Here is a 23,929-nt window from a genome sequence, read left to right on the forward strand (position 1 = left end):
AAGGTCTCCCTTCGGGGCGGGGTCCTCTTTCTGTCCCCAGTTCGGGGCATAGAGTAGGCACCAAGCAAACATCTCCTGGTTATGAGTCCAGTGACTTTTGAAAAAGACTGGGTTTTGTTAAGTCTTGGGGAAAGAACAGAGAAGGCACATCTGCTTGGAATAGGTGAGGAAAAGTTTTCTTGAAAGTAGGGTTATGACCCTTCCGAGACCCGTGATCCCGTTTTGTAAATTTGAAAAACTACCACTTGGGGCTAATTCCCCAAAATAAGCATCAACTATAAATATTTTTTTAAAGTTTTATTAAATCATTTAGACTTGAAAGAAGTCACAATACTTAATGCACTTAAGTGTGCTCTGTACACCACCAACCCAAATGGATTGAGTTCAGAATTTTTATAAATAAAAAATAAACATATTTACAGTGAAAAATAAAAACATGTTAGCAAGTTAGAGGATGAAACTGTTATCTATGATCAGTTTTGGGAAAGTACCTACCTACAGGATTACACATAAACATTTAAGATTTCATTAGGTTTAAAAAGTTCATAATTGAAGAAGTTAGTTGTAATATATGATTCATGTCTTACTACGGCTTTTTACTTCCCCAAACCAGAACTTTTGGCCAATTTACACAAAAAGCTTCATTTTCCCTTTATTGGAGGTAAAAGTACAAAAAAGGTCTTCAATTCTCCCTAGAACCATCTAAGGAATAAAGTTATTTAATGCTGCAAATATCACTATAAAACTAGCTATGGACATAAACCATTATACAATCAATTTGTGCTACTCGTCCTCCAAAATAGTGCAGATTCTTTCTTCCTTTACACACCAGGACAAACATGGAGTCAGCTTTTTTGGAAATTAGTTTCAAAATCATGATTTCAAAAAGATGATTTCAAAATCATCATCTTGCCTCTAGAAAGCGTATTTCTAGAACAATGTAGTTACCACATGTAGGAACTTTCTTCTGTGCTATAAAAATATTTCCCTTTTAATTCTCTTTTTTTGTTTCAGGGATTGTTTCTATCTCCCCAGGCAAAGGTCAGGGCTATCAAGCTTGGTCAGCCAGTTTCAAGAGACCGTTGAAGAAAAAGGACCACGTATGATTTACAGATAGCCCTCCCTTGGAGTTCAGCAGTTCAGAGTTGGCTCAAATTAGGTCATGCTCCCAAATCCAATTTAAATATGACTTAGAAAAAGTAGTCCAAAATAAAATTGAGCAAAGAACAAAATTTTCAAGTTCACAATTTTGGAGAGCCACATTCCCCGGACAGTATTCTGTGTCACCTGCTAGGGGTGTGAGCGAAAGTTAAGGCTAATTGCTTAGCAAAGGGCTCTAGGAGCTGCTGGACTGTCTTGAATGTTTTGTTCCTGATGAACTCATGGAGCGAGACCTCTGTCTGAGTACTGTTTTTCCTGGAAGCTCCAAGTCTTCAAATACAGCATTTTCAATGATGGTGGTAGCTTCTGGCCGTTCCATGGGGGATGGAGAGAGCATGTCTTGAACCATCACATACTGAAATATAATAAGCGTTTTGAAATGAAGGGCCAGGTTTAGACCATGAAATAGTCTGCTAAATTAGGAGTCAGAACAGTTTTTCTCTAAATGTGTTAAGTTGCAGGCCAGTTTCTGATGCAGCTTCTCAACTTTGCCATTAAAGTACAAAAGCAGCCATAGAAAATAAGTAAACACATGGGTACGGCTGTGTCCCAATGAAACTTTATAAAATTAGACAACAGGCTGCATCTGGCCTGTGGGACATAGTTTGTCAACCACTGCTCCAAATAAACATAGACCATTTTGTGGTAATTGGTTGTTTTTTCTAACATATAACGGTTTTAAATCATATCCTTTTAACACAGACATAATCTGACTTTAAAAATAATTCCATCTTATAACTGTGTTATATAACTTACAACAAATCCATAATCCTGTGAATGTACAATTATCTCAATAAAAATTTTAATTAAAAATAATCATGCCAGAAATCAGTATTTAACCTCTTTCCTTGATTTTTTTTTTTTTTGAGCCCTTCTTAATGTAACATATATTCTTATAAGCCTCCCTGGAAACTGAGTCATCAGTTTTGCAAAATATGTAACAAAGTAATTTTTAGTAAAATATATTTCATCTTAGCTTAGTGTACTTCTGTATTATCAAGTACTACTTTAAAAAATATTTTATTTTCTTTTAAGTAGGCTCCACACCCAATGAGGACTTAAACTCACAACCCTGAGATCAAGAGTTGCTCACTCTACTGACTGAGCCAACCGAGAACCCCTATAAAGTTCACTTTTCTAATGCAATCCTTTATTATACTTATAATCCTGAAAGATAAATTTAGACTGTTCCCAACTTGATAATTAACAGGCAGTCTAACTTACTTCAGTTTAATTATTTACAAAAATTCAAGATGGATCTATGTGTAAATTATAAAATGATGTGTTTGTGGACCAAATATATTATAGAATAAAAATGACAAAAGTAACAAAAACAAACTTCAAAGGCTCTTTATACACAATTTTTGCCATCAAGACCAGTTTAATTTACTCTTCTGAGCCATTTTACTGCGTCATTCCAAGCGCTTTAACTCTAGTCAATGGACAGTAGTGAAAACCCCTCCTTTGTGAAGAAAGAAGCCTGTTTTTAAGATCCTTCCCAAATTCACTAAAATAGAGAAATCAGTGGCATAGCCACAGCAGCGGATCGATTCCCCCGAATGTGCCAGGAGTTCAACCTTACTGAAGCAAAAGGATATTACAATCTACACATCACCCAGCGGGGACCACAGAGCACCAGGACAAGGACCCCACCGAGGACCCTGGGCCCGGGTTCCCATCTGTGATTTTAGCAAGTTGCGTGCTCTTGGGATCAGGTCCCTCTCCTCCCTATGCCTCTGGCTTCCTCATTTGTAAAATGGGAAACTGATCAATTAACTGCTAAGAATCCTTGAAGTTCTAAATTTGGTTCTCAAGAAAATGAAAGATTAGAATCATACAAACCTCACGAGGATATTTCTGAGTAAACAGTGGTGGAAATTTGAGATTTCTTACATCAGTTAAGATCTACAAAGAGAGAAAAGTGTTACTTTTAAATGTTTTGGTATGTAGATCCATTTATTTAAAAGTATTTTTTGATACTCTAATGGAATGATGAAGAAGGAAGGTTGAATATTAAACAGATGGAAAACTTACCAACAGCTTTTCCTGACCTCATAATCTACACAGTTTTTCCTGAGCACAGATCTACATGCCACCAAATCATCAAAATCCAGAAAACAATTCAGATATAATTATGCTTGAATTGTACATATTATACCGATGCCTGGATTTTAACTGAGAATGGACTGATTTGTGTAAAAAAATAACTTATTCATGAGTATACAATTTGTGCCCTTAAGTGAGTAATTTTTTCTATTAGTATCTAGCCTCTTTGTATTGTATATGAAAGAGTATATGCTTTCTTCCTCTTTCTCTCTCTCTCTTTTTAAAATAATCTCTCTGCCCAACATGGGACTCAAACTCATGATCCTAAGATCAAGACTCACATGTTCTTCTAACTGAACCAGCCAGGCACCCCTCTTTTTCTTCTTCTTCTTTTTTGAGTTAAACACACACACACATAGACACAGACACAGACACAAACACACACACACACACACACCTCAAATCAATTGTGCTAATTACTGAGTATAAAACTAAGTTTTTGAAACTTCATTAGGAAATCTTCATACATATTATCATTCTCTTTATGTTCCAGAAGAAAGAGACATTACTTAAAGCATATAAATACACATAACTGAGAGTCTCAGAGAAAATACTGAATCCATGTAAAAAGAATGAAATGTTATAAAAAGGAACAATCCTGGACATTAAAACTGGATTGTTAAAATACAAAATTAGGAAATTGGAATAAATTAAGGAACTCTTGCAAAGAATAGTACACAGAGAGACAAACAAATGGAAGTAGGAGAAAAAAAGATTAGGCATTTATAGGATTAAGTCAGGGTTCCAGAAAAATAAAACAGAAAAAGTGGAGAAGAACTTATCAAAACCACAATGAAATGCTGCTTCACAGCGCTTAGGACAGCTGTAACGAAACAAAACAGAAAAGAAGTAGTGTTGGCAAGGACGTAGAAAATTGGAAGCCCCATATATTGCCGGTACGAATGTAAAATGGTACAGCTGCTATGGAAGCAGTTCGACTGTTACTTAGAAAATCAAACATGGAGGGCCCCTGGGTGGCTCAGTCAGTTAAGTGTCTGCCTTCAACTCACGCCATGATCTCAGGGCTGTGAAGCAGCATTTCATTGTGGTTTTGATTTGTATTTCCCTAATGAATAATGATGTTGTGCTTACTGGCCATTTGTGTATCTTCTTGGGAGAAATGTCTAGTTAAGTCCTTTGATCATTTTTTAATTGGGTTGTTTGTCTTTTTGTTGAGTCATAATAGTTCTTTTTATGTTCTGGATTACAAGGCTTTATCAGATATGTGGTTCATGAATGCTTTTTCCCATTCTGTATGTTGTATTTTTATTTTCTTGATAGGGTTCTTTGATGCACTTATAACTACATAAATTTTGATGCTGTATGATTCTGATTCTTTACATATATTGGACCCATTTCATATCCTTCTAGAAGCTTTTAGAATGTTTTGATATTTAGTCATTCTGGTTTTTAAATTTTCTTCTTTTTTTTCCCATTTATTGGATGGAGCACCTGGTAGATCCCTTTGGTTAGAACATATGAGCCCTTCAGTTCTATATGAAAACTACATCCTCTTCTGCTATGGACAGGAGTCAAATAAGAAGTAAAATTGATACAGAAAGGGTGATAAGGGCATAAACTTTGAAAATATTGGAGGTATATACCTGGGACAAAGGTTAGAACTGTTCAGAGTGACCACCTATGAACAATGGGGTAAATGTGACTGGCCTCCTTTTAAAAGACTTTCAGGAGTCTTCCTCAAAAGCCACGGTCATGGTTTATTTTGAGAGGAAAAAAACCCCCAACTAATTATGTTTATTTTGTCAGTTTTTAAGTGTAAGAGTGTATGGTCACTTGCCTTCTAGAAAATTCTTTTCTGACCAATGACTACCATGTCACTTCCTCTCCAGCTCCATTACCTTGAGGTTCCCCCCACTTTGCACTTATTACAAATTTACTGAGTGCAGGATTTTGTATGAAGTGACAAAAAGGAACAAACAAGTAATTTTTGAAGACTGAGCTTGAAATGGAAGCAAACAGTCTACAAACCCTCCCTATAATGCTCACATGAACTCTTCCACTTGCAGTGAACTACTCTGCTGGTATTAAGAATGACTAACACTTCTTTTAAAATGCTTTCTTCTGTAAATTTAAGAATATTTTCTTTTTCTACCTGTTTTGAATGGGGGGACGGAACTTACCCTGACTCTCTCCATCTGAGTGCCGAATGGGTACAGCAATTCAAACAGAATGAGGCCTAAAGAAAAGATGTCCACTTTATGAGAGTAGTTGTTTCCATGAATCTGAAATACCACATAAAGAAGAAATATTAGAAAAAAATTAAGACAGATCATACAAATTGGTAACACTGCATTAGTGAAACCCAAAGTTTGACCTAGTTATTTCCGGGGTTTAGATGTAACTGTTCAGGTAAAAAAACGTTAGCAAAGAGTTAATGATCTCTGCAGCCTCTTTTCTTTAACTCACTACAGCAAGAGTAATTAAACTACTCAGCATTACAGAAGGAAAGCCCAGGTACTGCTCAGAGATATGCATCAGTAAAATAGGCCCCGCAGAAACCTGGAGCCTTGCAATGCTAAAAAAAGTTTGTGGGAGCCAGTAAAAGCTGCTCCACTGCCCCCGAGGTGAAGATTTTCAAAGCCAACACTATCTAAAGCAGATCTCTCATTTCTAATCATCTTAGACCTCACCCATTTTTATGAGAAAATCTTCATTACTCCAAACCACTCATCAACTGCGGTTAGCCCTCATTAACGCACTTAATTATGGACTACTTTGCATTCTTAGTTGTATTTTACATGTGTCTATTTCTTATTGTTCACAACCAGATTATAAGGTCCTAGAGGGAAGGAACTGCCTCTTTTGTGTTCCCATCATCCTGCACTGGGCTAAGTACAGAGAAAGCCCTCAATAAAAACTTACTTGTTAAAATGAACAGAAGAATTACAGCCCAACTACTCTATTAAACAAAGCCTCATTCAAATTAAAAGTGACCTCCTGGGACTTAGAAGAACTCTTTTATTTGTGAAAATTACCCTAGGCACAGAACTTCATATTTGGCAAACGTTAGAGAAGGGCATCACTTTGAAACCACTCCAAAGAGGCATTTCTTAATGGGGGGACTCCAAGCCCTCCTCCATCTCCTACCTCCGCCACCTCCTGTCTAAAGGGTAGTTGACACCCGTCTCCCTGGCTCCTTCTGCCGGCCAGCCCACCTCTGTGTGCACAGAATATCAGATCCAAAGTTTCAATGAGCACATCAACGGCATGACCTTCCCCTCTAAAAAGTATGCTCAAAGACAGAGCTTACAGAGGTATGGTGAAAAGCACACCCTCATACAGTATTTGGAAAATCTAAACTAACACACCTTCCTGAAAAGCAACTTGGCAATAAACGCTGACTTCCATTTAATAGTCCTATTTAATCTTGTCTGCCCAAAGGTAGTGGAAAAGTGGATAGAGATTACTACATAGGGAGAGTTATTTAGGTGACACACTTAAGGGCAAAGTTTGTAAGTAACTAAAAATGTCCAAATCAAATGTTGAAAACATTCCTCAAAAGAGAGAATACTGCACACCAAAAACTATTCTCTAAAAACATGATATAATGTAGGAAAGGCTTGATTTTAATATTTTATCCAAAGTTTTCTGGACTAGAATCCCAATTTTGTTTTCCAAAATAAGGTATGTGTAAACACATGTTGTAAGATGTGTATACGTATAATAGAAAGAACTAATGATGACTGGTAATGTTTTAGAGATGTTTTTAAGTAAGGGATTTTTATTTTTTTCCTTACACAATTTTATACTCCTTACATAGAGAATAGATTATATATAATGAGAAGTATTTTATTTTATAAGATTTTATTTATTTATTTGACAGAGAGAGATCACAAGTAGGCAGAGAAGGAGGCAGAGAGGAGATGGGGGGAAGCAGGCTTCCTGCTGAGCAGAGAGCCAGATGATGCAATGCGGACTCCTTCCCAGGACCCTCAGATCATGACCAGAGCAGAAGGCAGCGGCCTAACCCACTGAGCCACCCAGGCACTCAAGAGGCCTTTTATTTAGTCATTCCCATTTTCATAATACTTAAAAGTGTGAAGGTGTACTTCCAGCTTCTTGAATAATTAGTAAAAAATAAAATCATACTATTAAAAGCATATTAGTGTTAATTCTGATCTGTGCCTATGTAGAAAAATTGGAAAATACAGACAAGTCCAAAATATCTTTCAAAGCTTCCTACACAGAAGCAGTGGCTGCTGACATTTTCTGGCTCTTCCTTCTGATCTTTTCTTCCTATGCACAGAAACATGTATTTATAGTATTTTCACATTTCATACAATTTTAATTTCTCCTTTCACCAAGTCCTGGTCACACCATTTGACCAGGATGATTCAGTTACGGGGCCAACAGCTTTCTTTGCCTCCTTTAAGCCAGTCTGGATACCTTTGGTTGTGAATGATCAATTATGTTTAATAACAGTCTCATAAATTGAAATCTCTGCTACATGTATCCTTGCTAACTTCTAAATTTACTTGTGTTTTTCCCTTTAAGTAGATTTGCTACAGAGGGTATCTTTTTTGACTTAGGACACTTAAAATCTACCATCATGTGACTTTATTATTCCACTGGTATCAGTTCTTTCTTTTTAAAAATATTTTATTTATTTGACAGAGAGACAGACAGAGAGAGCACAGGTAGGCAGAGAAGCAGGCAGAGGGAGAGGGAGAACCAGGCTCTCCATTGAGCAGGGAGCCCAATGAGGGGCTCAATCCCAGGACCCTGGGATCATGACCTGAGCCGAAGGCAGATGCCCGACTGACTGAGCCACCCAACTGCCCCTTATACTCACTTTCAATAGGTAACACATTCACCTGGTTCACAAAGCAGCATGTATTTTTCCCTCCCACCTGTGCCTCAAATGCCCAGGTCCCACCCCCACCAGCTACTTCCCCTCTGCACAAAACCATGTTACTTGCACATCCTCCCAGAGTTCCTTTATATAAACATAAGCAAAATACACATTTATCTTTTGCTCTTTTACACAAAAGGTTGCATACTATGCACATTATTCCTGAACCTGCTTTTTTTACTTAAAAGATTCTTTTTAACTCTTATCTATTTAATAATGCTTGATTTCTTCAGACATGAGTAGCTTTGTGGCCAGATACAAGATTCATGCAGGAATTTTTTCTTCAAAATTACACATGTTGCTTTATTGTCTTCTAGCGCTGAGTGCTATAGGAAAAAGCTAAAAAAACCTTCTTTTCCTACCTCAATACTTACATCATTTGTCTTTTAGCTTTGCAATTCAAGATGTCTAACTATGGGGCTCTTTATATTCTTTTTGTTTTTGTATTTTAATAGTAAATCTATCACAAAAGAACCTCATTTTGCATGTAAAGACTCTTGATATATGAACAATATCCATTTATTATTAATTTTGAAATTTCCACTACAAACCCTATTTCTCAAAGAACACATTTGTAAACAGAACTTTCCATTTTGAAAATGTGCTCCCATAAACATCATGTTTTGAGTCTCACAAATCTGGTAAGGGCATCTAAAATTTTTTTAATTAAAAAAATTTAAACAGAAAGAATAAACACTTGGATAATGTAAAAACTCAAAGAGTAAAAAAGGATATTGTATAACAGTAAAATAAAATCCTTCTTTTTCAAAGGCAATTCCTATGACTGGTCTGTGATAGAACCTTCCAAAGATAATCTAACCCATAGATTCTCAAAGTTTGGTCTACAGATTCCTGAAAATCCTAACATCTTTTCGGGAGGTCTGCAGGGTCAAGGCTATTTCATAATAATACAAGGCAGGATTTATCCTTTCTGTGTGCTAACATGGGCGCTGCTGGAACCTTAGCGGGAAGCAAGGCAGCAACACCAAACTGTAGTACTAGTAAGGGTGCTTCAATGCTATATACTCACAGTTAACAACAAAAAAGACAGTTTCAATCAAAATGTCTTTGCTGAAGCAGTAAAAATCCTTAATCTGATTACACCTCGACCCTTAGATATACATCTTTATAATATTCTGCATGACAAAATGGCAGGTGTTCATAAAGCATTTCTTCTGCTCCATATCCAAGCACAGTGCTTGTCTCAAAACAAAGCAACTGTGCAATTGTTGGAATTACAATTTAAATCAGTCACTTTTCTCATTCGTTCACCATTTTGACTTGAAGCAACAACTGGTGATGAACTATGGTTATTCTGACTTGGATACTCTGCAGACATTTTCTTAAAGATGAACAAAGTGAGAATGGCATTTCAAGGAAAACTGAACGCTATTTGTAGCCAATGATAAAAATTGAGCTTTGACATGAAATCAGAATTTTGGAAAAGTCATGGGGAACCTGACCACTTCTTAATACCTAAAGCCTTTCTGGTGAGATTGGTGGTGATATTAATCAAAGTGACTTTTTTTTTTTTTTTTTAAACACTGTATAATGAATTGTGACAACTTTTGGAAAAGTTGCGTAACTTAGGGAACCAAGAGTTCTCAAGTTACCAATGCACGATGTTACAAAATTGTGCAAGGGTGAGAGATCCATTCACAATGCAAAAAAGACCAAAGGATGTTAAAGTAACAGAATACAGTGATAGTGTTTTGGATTCCACAGGGCAAATAACTTTTTTTTTTGAAGCTTTTATTTATTTATTTATTTGATGGAGAAAGAGAGCAGAAGTGAGGGGCGGTGGCAGGCAGAGGGAAAAGAAGGCTCCTTGCTAACCAGGGAGCCAGATGTGGGGCTTGATCCCAAGACCCTGGGATCGTGACCTGAGCTGAAGGCAGGCAGATGCTTAACTGACTGAGCGACCAAGGCTCCCTGGGCAAATAACTTTTAAGAAACTATCACTTACTGAGTCTTGATGCACTATCAAAGACAACCCAAATTACCTGAACATGCTATTAAATATTCCTCCCTTTCCAACTATCTATCTGTGAGGTCAGCTTTTCTTTATTTACTTTAGCCAATATAACACACCAACAGATTAAATGTAAAAGCTGATATGAGAATCTAGCTCTTTTTGCTGTTCTTGTTTTAAGTAGGGTCCATGCCCAGTGTGGAGTCCAATGAGGCGTCTGAACTCGACCCTGACATCAACACCAGAGCTGAGATCAGAGGTAGATGCTTAACCGACTGAACCACCTAGGCTCCCAGAGAATCTAGCTCTTTTAAGTGAGAGATTAAAGAGATTTATAAAAATGTAAACAAATGTGGGCGCCTGTGTGGCTCAGTGGGTTAAGCCACTGCCTTCAGCTCAGGTCATGATCTCAGGGTCCTGAGATCAAGTCCCGCATCAGGCTCTCTGCTTGGCAGGGAGCCTGCTTCCCCTTCTCTCTCTCTGCCTGTCTCTCTGCCTGCTTGTGATCTTTCTCTCTGTCAAATAAATAAATAAAATCTTTAAAATAAAATGTAAACAAATGTCACTCTTCTTGCTAATTTGTTTTTATATTGCAGAATATTTTTCATAAAAATACCTTTAAGATGTGATAGGTTTAATATTATTTTTAATAAATAAAATTTTAATGAAATTCTCAATTTTATCCTCTAATACAGCAAATTTTTTTAAAAAAAAGATTTTATTTATTTATTTGACAGAGATCATAAGTAGGTGGAGAGGCAGGCAGAGAGAGAGGAGGAAGCAGGCTCCCCATTGAGCAGAGAGCCCAATGTAGGGTTCGATCCCAGGACCCTGGGATAATGACCTGAGCTGAAGGCAGAGGCTTTAACCCACAGAGTCACCCAGGTGCCCCTAAAGCAAATATCAATAGATGAAATCCCATATGAAAAACTCTTGGGTTCCCAATCATGTTTACAAGTATAAACATGTATGGAGACCAAAAAGTTTTGAGAACCGCTAATACAGAAACATATATAAGCTTGTGAACATCATTAGCTGGGCTGGGCATGCTTCTCTGATGCTCCCAGGATGCCCTGCTCCCACCACTCTTCCAGGCTCTGTCCTGTTCACAGCACTTTTCCTTTGGAGACTAAGCATCCCCACAAGGCAACACATCCCAACTCATCTACCTCTGTTTCCTGCCACGGTACATTCTAGAAGTTGCTTGTGATTATTGGAATGAGCAGCTCAGTACAGGACCTCTGGCTCTAGCTGGCTCTTTTCTACATAGTTTACAAGAAGAATTGGTGTTAAATTTGGGAGAGAGGCATTCAAAGTCTTTTTCTGAACTCGGGTTGCTGTCAGGTTCTGGTTCAGGGGTGAGTGCATGTTTCATGCACTGTGTTTTTCTTAATCCATCCCCAGTTCAGGCTCTAGAAATTGCACCCTAGCTGTGCTACCTATGAACCCTACTACCAATTTTCATAATTTTCAGATTTGATCTTACTGGGTATTTTAAGAAGAATGTGGATGGAGATTTATGGGGCACATCTAGCTTGGAGCCATGCTAACCAAAGAGCCATTGTTAATTCAGAAGGAAAAGAAAAAACTTGCCTGCTCTGGGCTCATATACAGCTTGGTCCCCACTTGTCCTGTGTGTCTGGCATATGCTGGCATCGGGGTCAGAACCATCTGCTCTTCCTCGTCCTGGTCCATTTCGGTCACTAATCCAAAGTCTCCAACCTTGACCACATTGTCCACTGTAAAGAATATATTGGAAGGCTGGAAAAAAACAAGACAGACGAAAGCATGATAGGTGTGCATGGAGAAGCAGAGAAAGTGAAGAGAACTGAAATAACTACAGAAGAGAAATACAAGAAACCAGATGTTCTCAAGCATTAAACAGACTAATTAGAAAATAAAAGCAATCCTTCAATGCTGAGTAAGTATTGTTAGAGTAAGGAAAAGGGAAGGGTAGCAGAGGAAATGCACATTTATTGAACATCTATTTAAACTCTTACAGATTCACGTTCTCTAGGGCCCAGTCATCAACCTCAGTATTCTTTACACTCTCCTTTGGCAAGCTCTTTATGTTTATAACCGAAGCCATGATATAATAGTAGTAATAATAGTAAATGCATACAGAGCACTTGTAATGTGCCATGAGCTGTTTTAAGCAGTTTACTAGTTTAATTCATGTAATACTTACAACCCTATTAGTCTCTTAGACCCTCATTTTACAGCTGTGAAAACTGAGGCCCAGAGAAGTTAAGTGCCCAAGGGTATCCACCTAGCAAGTGGTAAAGCAGGATTCAAACCCAAGTGGTCTGGCTCCAGAAGAAAAAGACATCTGGTTCACTGCCACAGAACCAGCATTCAGTGAAGTCCTTGCCCTACGGGAGCTCATCACTTCTATGTGATGAATGAATGAAACAAACTGGCCTTTTGTTTGTGTCTGAGGGTGGGAAGTAGGCTACCAAGGGGAATAAGAGCTCCTCACTACAACCTTGTGCTGCCTCTTTTATACCCGTATGCTTACCTACACTCCCAGACCTGTCCTGAGTTCTACACTCTCATATGTAACTGTTTGTATGACATATCCAGCCAGATTTCTCATGGGCCCTCAAACCTCCCTGCGTGAAATAGATCATCTTTCCTTCAGCACCTACTCTAACTGTGGCTAACATAACCACCATTCAGAGCTCTTAAAATAAAGAAAAAGAGAGCCATTCAGCTCATGAAACTGAATTTCATCTGGCTTCAAATACTGCCAGACAAAAACCATTTTATTCCCGAACTCCAAAATACAACTCTATAGTGCTGGCTTTGAAGCAATTAAGTTATTGCATATAACCAAAATCTATAGTAATAACCTCCTGCTCTCCCATAGATGATCTTATGTGAGAGAAAACACAGACTGTGATGCCTTAAATTTCACATTCCCTCCTCTCCCCTACCTTCTGGTGTCAGTTGTTAGTTACTAAACACCGTAATGGATATTTTTGGGTGTGGGGGGGGTTCTCCAGCATCTACCCCCGTGCTTCCACCAGAAATACCCTGACTTGACTTTGAGAACCCCCTTTTCCCCAACTGTGCAGCAACCTCATGCTTCAGCTGGACGTTATCCCGAGGTTACATCCAGAGGTTAGAGAAGTCAATCAGCACGATTCCATCCCCTGGCCAGGAGACGGATTTAGAGGTGGGTGTGTATCCTTGGCTTAGCAATTAGAAGGAAACCCAGGACTTCTGATTGATACTGGGGGAGAGAGATACTTTTTTCCCATTCCCTTTTCTCTCCATACCTATCTACCCAACCACCTCTAGAAACTTATAATGTGTAGTCCTGAGAATTGCTGGCAGCTATCCTAGGCCAGTGAAGGGAGAGCATGGCTGAAAATGGAAACAAGAGACAGTGATGGGACAGGGGACAGCTTCCGGCTTCATCACTTGATCCTAGATAAAAGATCCTGGACAGCTGAGTTATATGGACCAATAAATTTCCTTTGGGCTGCAAGCAAAAGATTATTCAAATAAAATGATATGAGTATATAGACTATGTCAGGCATTTTGACAAGAATGTAACAGGGCACAAAATAAACACAGAACTTAAGGATAAATAATACAAGTGTGATGAGAATTTAAGTAAGAAATACCAGGCTCTATGAGGACTCAACGTACTTAAGGAACTGTGAAAAGCCCAGTGTGAAGCCCAGCGTGAAGCCCAGCTAGAGTGAAGGGAAGAGACTGGAAGGAAGTCTGGAGAATCAGAGGAGGGAAAGTGCCAATGACAATGATTGAACAAGGTACAAAAGCGGGGAGGGCCAGAAGGGTTAACATGGAGCTCAGAGACTTGGGTCAGAGTGAACAGAATGCAGAGATATTCAAACTGGGAACAGAAATCTTGGAGGTAATTTTTCTGGTACCCTAGAAATTGTTAAAAATAATGTATCTTTAAAAAGGAATCAAACTTTTTGGTTTCTAGAAAAACTAGGGGAAAATTAATTTTCTTCCTAGAATTTTTTTGGTGCAGAGACAAACACAGAAAAAAATCTGTATAGACAATGTTGCTGCATTTGACAAATATTCACTAATAGCTCATTAACATTATAAAATCAGCCAAAGGATAATCATTATCAGTGAAAACATAATTACATTGTCTTTCAACTTGGCATTTTGTATGTATAGTAAGGGCTACGTGCAAAATGAATGTGTAAAGCAGTTAATAGTTTCTCACCAGATGATAAGTGTTTACTATAGTCATATAGCTAGCACCCTCTCATTTAGTATCTGGCTTTCTGGAAGTCAGTTGTGTTCTCTTTTCCAACCAAAAGAAATCATCTCTGAACCTTTCCTTCAGTGCAGAATAATACCTGTCAGTCAGTTTAGGCCCACATCAAAATCATGGAAGCACAGTAATTATATAATAATTCAGTAACAGTTACTCTGGAAAATAGGAACTAATTCTAATTCTTGTCCCCCTTATTCCAAACTCAAGGATTAGAAGATGTACAGCTGATACGAGAAATCAATGTCCAAGTAGCTACTTTGGTGCCTGAAACAAAGTTTTTGGTTACATGAAACAAAACTGAAAATACTTCAATAATTTAAGCTACTTCCATCAGAAAAGTACTTATATATTCACTGTACATTTACTGATGATCACTATGAGCATATGAAATATGGCAGAAATTAGTCAAGTCAGAGTTCCATATAATTGTTTCAGAAACACATACCCAGGAAATACTGAGTATTTTAGTAAGAATTTTATATAATTTAGCATATCACATAGCCAAAATATTCAATATTGTATATACTGAAAACAGAATAAAAGGCTTTAGAGCTGCAAACAGTAACCTGGCTATTTGCTTTCTTTCTCCATCCAGCTTCACATGCCCTTCCCCAGGGCCTAAATAGTTCAAGAATAGGGGCAAAAAGCCTGGCGATTTGCTCCAGTTCAGAGCTGGCTATTGAAGGAAACTATGTGTCTCCTTCCACTTGGGTCCCCTTCACCACGCTACCTTGGCACCCTCGGGAACTTAAGTAAGGGTTACCCAAAGTCCTAGGAAAAACAGTCTATCTGCTGTTCATGGTGGCTTTATCTTTTTTAGCTGGAGGACGGGGAATACTTATGATAAAAATGAACATGAACCCATCATAGGAGAGAAGACATCCTCTGCCTCAAGTTTTCAAACCACAAGACTTCCTTCTGCAGCAGGTTCCCCGGGCCTCTGCTCCCCTCTCTGATACCCTTCCTCTCCTTTGCTCTTCAGGGCCCTTCGGTTAAAATCTGACAACTACCGAAAGTACTGCTCTCAATCACAGAGGGTCAGACCGAACCCCCTGGGTGATGTTCCACGAGTACAGACCTTGAGGTCCCTGTGCATGAGCCCTTTACTGTGCAGAAACTCCACCGCCTCCGCGATCTGCAGGAAGATGAGCAGACACACGCTTCTTTCCCTCTCCTCTAGGGTGCACCGGCTGTTCAGCCAGTCTTTGAGGTTTTCCTTTCTGCAGAGCTGCATCTGAATGTAAAGATACACCTTCGGAGAACTGGGCTGGAGCTTTTCTGCGGTGTTTTTAGTGAGATCTAAACTTAAAGTGGTAGGTCTGGGAGGAGAAACAGAGAACGTAGGTTCAGAAGTAGACTGGCTACTGGAAGGCTGGAGGGCAGTTAGTTTATTAGTGCAGTGGTTGCCCAGATGCAGTCGCTTCGTTCTGAGTTCTTCTTTACTGGACGCATTATCACAGCCAGAATCTTCAAATACTATAGAAGAGGATGTTCTCTCCCTTGACCTTTCATAAGGAGAAGTTCCAGAAGGACACAGTTCGAAGGAGTGACCCTCGTCATGGCCGTCCAGAGTACCATCTCCCGCGTCGCAGTCCGTAAGACAGCTGTCCCGGAGGTTGCACGCGGCATCCGCGGACTCACTGCTGTCCCCGTGGTCCGTTCCTAAAAATTCCAGTGGAGAGAACTGGCTCTCGGAAGAACTCGTCTGGCCACAGGAAATCCCTACTGAAAAAGACCTCCTTTGTGAAGAAGGAGCTATGATTTCAATATGTTCCTTTGTAGAGAAAGGATCCATTCGGCGTATCTTAACTGATGGGGCATCCATTGGACTAGGAGAGCTGAGTGGCCAGTCTGTGCTGAAGGGGGGACAGACACAAAAGGAAGAGAGGGCATATGTGCTGATTAAATGATCTGAACCACAATCTTTATTCCAAAAGCTTTATCTATAAGAAAGCCAGTATCAAATGACATACAACACACAGAAGAAATAAAAAACATACTATGGGAGACAAAGAACATTATATGCCTTTCATTGCTTCTAAAAAATTTCAACTGGAAAGCTTAATTTTAGACTTGAAACAGTTACGTGGGACTGTCACGCCAGAGCAGCCAGAGCATTTATGCAAAACACAAAGCCTTGAGAGACAGCCAAGGAAAGGACTCCTCAGGGGCCACAGTTCCGAAGCCCTTGTCTGAATTAGGGCAGTAGTGACCAGGGCCCTCAGCCATGGGGCCACCTCACTTGGATCTTCCGTGGTTTGGTTACTGACTGTATCTGTAAATGTCATCTGGACAAGTTACTACATGTGGGTCTAGGGCTGTGTTCGGTATTTTAGGCAGGAATTTTACTGCCAATTATTTGGTAAACAGCCTATATGCAGCCTGCTTCCTCTCTGTTCTCATTTACTCATTTTTAAAAGAGCCTTCCTTCCTATAGCAGAGCATACTTAATATGGGCATTATCTTTAAGTATTTTTAAGTGCAAATAGCTTTAAACTAGTGTTTTTTTTTAATTGTGTCAAGGTAGTCACTATAAAGTATATCATTAGTTTTTGATGCAGTGTTTCAAGACTGTTTGCTTTAAATTAGTTTAATAGTTTTAAAGGAGTTGTAAACTGTTAACTACTGAGAAACTGAAAATCGAAAATAAAAAAATGGTGACAAAAGCAGACAGAACCTCTTAAAGAGAAAAGCCACTGTAAATCCCTTAGCAATTTACAATTCATACAACCCTATCTACAAATAATTTTTAAAATTCATAGTCTAAAATATAAACTTTTCTTTATTTTAAGTAAACTTTTCAATTAACAAGTGGTTCTAGAATGTTCCAAAACATGACAGAGAACAGCATTTTTTTCTTAAAACAAATAAGCAAAACTCTTCTCTAGTTATAGAGATGAAATTTGTTCACATAAGCAAAAAAACTAGCTTAAAAAAAAGTACTAGATTTTAAGTCTATGTCTAACCAAGTTACCTTTCATCTTTCAGCCAAATTTCATCCATTTTTTCTTGCCACTTTTCTGGTGGGGCTTCCAACCAAGCATTGAAATACCTAACAATCCCTGGATGGTCAAGTTTGGCTAAGGCTTTAACTTCCCGCATTACCTTTTCCCGAGCCAACTCCCTGAAATACAGAGAAAAAGACAACACCGAAGATCACTCTTACTGGAAAAAGTAATCATATTTTTGGTGAGAGATAAGAAAATAAAATTCTCTCTTGAATCTAAAACTAGAAACAGATGACTTAGCCCTAGAGGCACAATTCTAAAAAGCCATACAGTTAAGTTTTAAAAACATGTATTTTAGGATTTTTTTTTTCTTTTTATAGATGTAAGTGCTATGAACACATTGCTTCATTCAAAAAAACTTTCCTGGATGACTAAAAATGAACGACTACAGACCATTAAAGATATAAAGACCACTTCTTAATGTTTGTCAATTCAATAGGGGGATGAATAGGTATAAGTGAACTATTCAGAAAAGAGAGCTCAGGAGGACAGCTCAGGAGGATGGAGAATAACCCTACTTGGTACATATGTAACTGGTGCATATTGCCATCCAAAAAACCTGTATTAGCATGTTTATTTGTTCAAAGCAAGCCTCAAATACTGAATATCACAGGCAATGAAGTCTAGTTAGAAAAGCACCCAGATTTGATTTTCTGCTTTGATAATTTTTCTGGTAGATCTAATCTCACATTTCTAGGGATCCCACTAACTCTTCTCTGTATCACCTTCAAGTGCTTTTCCTTGAGCCTTTGTTAGGTCATTTTGTGTAGTGCCATCCCTCTGCTACACTCTGTCGCGTGAGTGACAGCCTACTCTTCAATACCCAGCATAAATGTCATTACCTCCAAAAAGCGTGCCTTCTTCAATTTCAGTTACATCTGCACTTTTTCAAGAGAAGCTATTTACTATCCTAAGCCCCCAGGTCACAACCATTGTTGCACTGCAGTTGTCTGCATATATTCAAAAGCCTCAAAGAGTCATTTGTTCTTGGAGGCAAAAACTTTGCTTAATTTCATATCCTACGTGGTGCCTGCATATATGGATACTTAAAGTACTCAAAAATTATATACCAAGGAAAAGAATTAGTCCCAAGGAGAATTAGTACATAAAATCCTCCCAGGCTTGTGTCCCTGTTGGACAGACTGATTAACTACCAGTTACAAAGACAACAAAGCAATCAGTGAACATTTAATCAAGAATCAATAGGAACTTACGGGCGCCTGGGTAGCTCAGTCAGTTAAGCGTTTGCCTTCGGCTCAGGTCATGATCAGGGTCCTGAGACTGAGCCCCATATCAGGTTCCCTGCTTAGTGGGGAGTATGCTTCTACCTCTCCCTCTGCCCCTTCTCCCTGCTCTTGCTCTCTCTTCCTCCCTCTCTCTCAAATGAATAAATAAAAAATCTTTTAAAAAATCAATAGGAGCTTTCTAAAATCGATGGAGAATGCATTACTCAAAGCCCATCATCTTAAGCATGAAACTATTCTGAGTTAGAAATGCTACTTCTAGGAATCTATCCTATGAAAACAGATGTGGTCAAAAATTTATATAAAAGATGGACACTACAAAGTTGTTTTTAACTGCAACAAATTTGAAACACAAATATTTAACAATAAGAAACAGTTAAACAAAATATTTCCCATATATCAACTGGACTATTATGCAGCCATAAAATACTTTCAGTTTATTTCAGCATGTATACTCTTAGCCTATCGTTGGCGTAGAAATTGCCAAGGATACAATAAAGGAAGCAACAGGTTAAGCTGTACTGTATTGTTAACTATGCTACTAACTAGGGAAATTTATGATCAGAAAAAAATAAAAGGAAATACCCAAAAATGGTAATAGTGAGCATTACTAGGAAGAGAAGACAAGGAAGATTTTTAATATTTTTCCCTATTTTCCACAATACATGAGTTATTTTTAAATGGTGCTACATAGTAAATATGAGAGTCATCATAATCCACTTTGGAAAAGTCTTGAGTGTTTAAGAATCAAAAACAAGGGCACATTTTTTTAAGTCAAGGCAAAGCAATCTAAATACATCAGCCCTTTTCGACGGCTGGTTACCTGGTGGCGCTTAGAAGCTAAGGTTCAGAAGGTCAGAAACAATGTTTTCTATATGTACAGACTATAGCAAGAAGGACATATTGCCTATGAGATGAGCAATATGGCGCAAGTTGCAAGCCCACTAACAACACCCTCCCTTACCTGTTGGGGAGGCGGATTCTCTTGATAGCATAATTGCAGTCATCTACTTTGTTTCTGGCTTCAAAGACGACTCCAAATCCACCACGACCCAAGCACTGAACTGGTTCAAAATCTGTTAGATAGCTTAAAAAGAAAAAAAAAAAAGGAAATTTCATAAGGTAATAGTTCAATCTTACTTTATGATAGATATATAAAGAGTACATAGACTCAGTAAGTCTCATAAAGCTTATTTTAATAGATTGTAGTTCAAATTCGACTACTAGCATTCTTTGTTCTTCTGTTTAAATAAATGAAGCAAACCTATTCTAACTTCTTTCTTGGAAATTTATAAAAAAGCTACTGTTTATTGGGAATTGCTTATTAATCACTTGTTTTTACAGCAACTGTACTACTGTTCTAACCTGTCCAGCACTTTCCATCACCTACCAAAATATTCTACCCTTCCTTCTCTAAAATTCTGCCTTCTGTCGCATTCTGCACTCAATTAGAAAAACACAGCTTAGGGGCATCTGGATTAAGCATCCTGCTCCTGGCTTTGGCTCAGGTGCTGATCTCAGGGTCCTGGGATCAAGCTCATGTCAGGCTTTGCATTCAGTGGGGAATCTGCTTGAGGACTCTCTCTCTCTCTTTCTCTCCCTCTGTCTGTCCCCCGACTCCTCAATGCCGTCTGTTGTGTGCACACTCTTTCTCAAATAAATAAATAAATAAATCTTAAAAAAAGAAAAAAGAAAAAGCAGTTTAATTTTATGTCAGTCTCTATAAATTTTATTTAAAAAATGTAATCAATCCTATTAAGCATTGTTTTTTTCTTTTAGCCAGAAATCTTTCTAGGAACCAAAGCTGTGTGGAATCAGCTGGGTGGCTTCATGAGTCAGTGTGCTCACCACCAGAGGAATTCAGACAGAAACTAACTCCGCATCTGTGACTTACAGGCTGACACACACATTGTAGCCTCATCTCCCTTCCGCACCTGACTTCTTCACTCGGCGCTCCAGATTCCAGCCGATTGTACCAGGCTCTCTCCCAGCTTTGGGGCTTTTGCTTCTGAGATGCTCTACTGAGATGGCCTATTTCTTTGTACTTAATGAACCTCTGTTTTCCCTTTATTCTGGAACCTTCCTAGACCTGTCTCAATGTTCTCATAGCACTTTGCACATAGTTTTTTGAACTATTTAAACATAATCTCAATAGCTTGCAGCTATTTGTAGAAAGCTCGCTCTCCCTGCTTCCTCTGTATTGTGGGGGCCTTGAGTGCAGGAAGGCATTCATACTTCTTTTTGTATTTCCAGAGCTTGGCCTTACCTGTCAAGTGGAAGGTCTAACAAATCTCAGCCAGATAATATATGAAAAAATAAATGAACGCATGCACGCTCTAGAAGTTGTTCTTCCAGCCATATGGGGGAGAGTTGAATTCGATTATCTTTACTCTCAAAAGGCTAAGTTTATTACTTTAGGATTTGCACACTCATTCATTTAATAGTTGGCTCAGCTGGTTACAGCACAGAGCTGAGGAGAGGCAATCGATCCCAATCCTCTGTGGGCCAATTACCTTCATAGAGAATGAAGAATGATAATCTGCGTCCCTAAAAATAGCTAGTCAAGGCACTTCGGTACAGATCCATCTCCCCAACTACAAAGCTCATGAAATTCACATCCTACTCCTGCAGGGCCAATTGCATTATTGTCCTATATTAAAGAAAATGAATACGTCTTCTAAAAAGAGAGACATCTTATATATTATAAATGAATATATGATTTCATTTTATATGATTCATATAAAATGAAAGTATCATCTTGCCGAAGGTCCCAACTCACAATGACCAAGTTCAGACTTGAATTCATGACTGAACCCAGAGCTCTGGTTCTTCATGATGCCCACCATATAGCAGGCATTCAATAAACATTAGGCATTAGCATAGAGCCACCTGGATTTAAAAAACAATCAGCTGTACTCACCACATTGAATAAAGTGAAAGGAAAACTAAATTGAATTCAATTGCAGAGTACATTATTCCAGTTCTCCTCACAAGAGCCTTATAGATGTAAGTTTATTCACTCCACCTACTGTTCGCTGTCTTTCCCTAACTCTTCCTTAACTCACAATTTAAGGTTCAATGAAAATGTGACCTCACGTATGATGCCCTCTTGAATCATTACAACCAGTGACTAAGTCACTTAGTTTGCCGCTTTTTCTTAGCTGTTTGTTTAGTCCAGTATTATCTCCCCTCATAGACTTTAAGCCCGTCTGGCACAGGCCCAGTCTTTTTATTTCTCCTAAAGTCAGAAATACAAGTCCTGCGCTCGGATGTTCAGAGTAAATGCTGAATAAAATGCTGAATGGCCCGTGAATGGCTTCGGTGGCGGATTACCGCGTGAGAGTTGTCAGGTCCCTAGTTTCTCCCTCTCTCTGCCTGCTGCTATTGCCGGCCACTGACATAATTAGTCAGCATCTTTATCAGAAAGGGTACTGAATCCTTTATCATTTCTTAGTCACCTGGTAAATTCTGCTCTGGGAAACTTGTAGCCAAAACAAATGGATTACAGTCAATTCTCAGCTCGTGATAATACAGTATGAATGCAGCTTAGATAAATTATGTCTACACATCATCTAAGTATCACACATTTTTTCACTGTAATTTTCAATCTTTTCTGTCATAAAACCATTACCCTAGATATTATGCAGTAAGGTCTGTATCTCTTCCTTGTCCCCATATCACCAAGCACTAAGTATGATATCAAAACAAAGGGAAAATATATAAAAACAAAGGGAAAATGTAGGAGTAAACCAAGTAATATGAAAAGGGAAACACAGCTCCACTTCCTGTACCACAAAGCATGAAAACCTGACCAATGCTAACAGATTCTCTACTTTTATTTTACCTTCAAATTATTTGAATTGCCTACTTTTTATGTGACTCACCTCCCTCTTCTAATTTAAAAATGACCTACTGGTGTATTTCCCCTCATTTTTCTACTTCTTATCTAGACAGAATAAAGACTAAATAAATAATTGAAGATTAAGTAACATATAGAGATTTAATCACACTCTAATAACACAATAATAATTTGGTTCTGTTCATACCAAGCCCAGTACACAATACACCTTTGATAATAAAGTTATCTGAATAAGAACTTAATTTTGGGGGCGCCTGGGTGGCTCAGTGGGTTAAGCCGCTGCCTTCGGCTCAGGTCATGATCTCAGGGTCCTGGGATCGAGTCCCACATCGGGCTCTCTGCTCAGCAGGGAGCCTGCTTCCCTCTCTCTCTCTCTGCCTGCCTCTCTGTCTACTTGTGATTTCTCTCTGTCAAATAAATAAATAAAATCTTTAAAAAAAAAAAAAAGAACTTAATTTTGAACTTATATAACACTATTTTTATACCTCTTAGGATACATATCACTGTGAATAAATTTAAGTTACTTCAGGGCTAAGTCTATGTTTTACTTCCCTGGATATTGACACATTAAAGGAAAAGTTAAATAAGATCTTAAAGATCAAGAGGTCATTTCTTCCTTGATTCAAACAGCTGTCACCCGAAGCTGTAGCAAACACGTACATACTTTATATATGACAAGACTCTTACCGTGATACATATCCAGAATTTTTTATGTCATTCCAGCTACTGTCCTTAGCTTCTCCATTGACAGAATCGTATTTACTTTCAGTTTGGCACTGAGTTTCAGATTCCTTCCTTTGCTAATAAGGTGGGGGAAAAAATCACTATCAAAACTGAACTGCAGTTAGCTAACAATCTTAAGCTATAAAATAACATTTAAAAAATAAATAACAAGAACAAAAAGAAAAGTATTATAAGAACACAGAATACAGCATTTCCCTTGTCAGTGAGAAGTGAAATGGGCGGGGTAAAGGCCAGATGGGTAGAGGTTGAGAAGTGAAAGGGGTGGTAAGTCAGGAGAGATGAGAGGGTGGGTAACACTGACTTCATGGTGAAACTTAAGTAAATGTTCCCTTAGCCCCCACCACACACACTATTCTCCCAACACTCTGAAATACATTAGATTCTGAAAAATGTCTTACTCTGTGAGGATGAGGATGGAAAAGTCTACGCACAATAAAAGTTGTTGCTATGATACAAAACAGAATAGTTCCAACTATTTCTTTCCACCAGTGTAAGAGGAGGACAGGATCCTTTTTGCGAATGTTCTTGCTGTAATTTGGGTTATCGAGGAATCGGACTGTGATCTGTGTGCTCCGTTTGCTCCTCTCCCTCTTGTAATATGGTAGATAATAACCATTATCTTCAAAAACAAACATAAAAATACACATAAAAACAAAAAACAAACACACAAAAATAAAAGATTATTTTTTAAAAAA

At 38.3% G+C, this 23,929-nt stretch overlaps 1 protein-coding gene across 1 annotated transcript in view; it reads right to left on the minus strand.

Annotated features, from left to right (window-relative positions):
- Window positions 1–282: 282 nt before the first annotated feature.
- EIF2AK3 (eukaryotic translation initiation factor 2 alpha kinase 3) overlaps window positions 283–23,929 on the minus strand; it is a 64,495-nt gene continuing 40,848 nt past the window's right edge. Inside the window, exons 9-17 of the mRNA XM_044261586.1 lie at window positions 23,633–23,853; window positions 23,178–23,290; window positions 19,596–19,718; window positions 17,354–17,503; window positions 15,458–16,235; window positions 11,706–11,873; window positions 5,409–5,510; window positions 3,004–3,066; window positions 283–1,516 (exon numbers count right to left, since the gene is read on the minus strand). Coding sequence (XP_044117521.1) covers window positions 1,337–1,516; window positions 3,004–3,066; window positions 5,409–5,510; window positions 11,706–11,873; window positions 15,458–16,235; window positions 17,354–17,503; window positions 19,596–19,718; window positions 23,178–23,290; window positions 23,633–23,853 — 1,898 coding nt within the window. The 3' untranslated portion in view covers window positions 283–1,336. The remainder of the gene's footprint in view (window positions 1,517–3,003; window positions 3,067–5,408; window positions 5,511–11,705; window positions 11,874–15,457; window positions 16,236–17,353; window positions 17,504–19,595; window positions 19,719–23,177; window positions 23,291–23,632; window positions 23,854–23,929) is intronic.

Source organism: Neovison vison, chromosome 8 (genome assembly GCF_020171115.1).
Source record: "Neovison vison isolate M4711 chromosome 8, ASM_NN_V1, whole genome shotgun sequence".
Classification (NCBI taxonomy): domain Eukaryota; kingdom Metazoa; phylum Chordata; class Mammalia; order Carnivora; family Mustelidae; genus Neogale; species Neogale vison.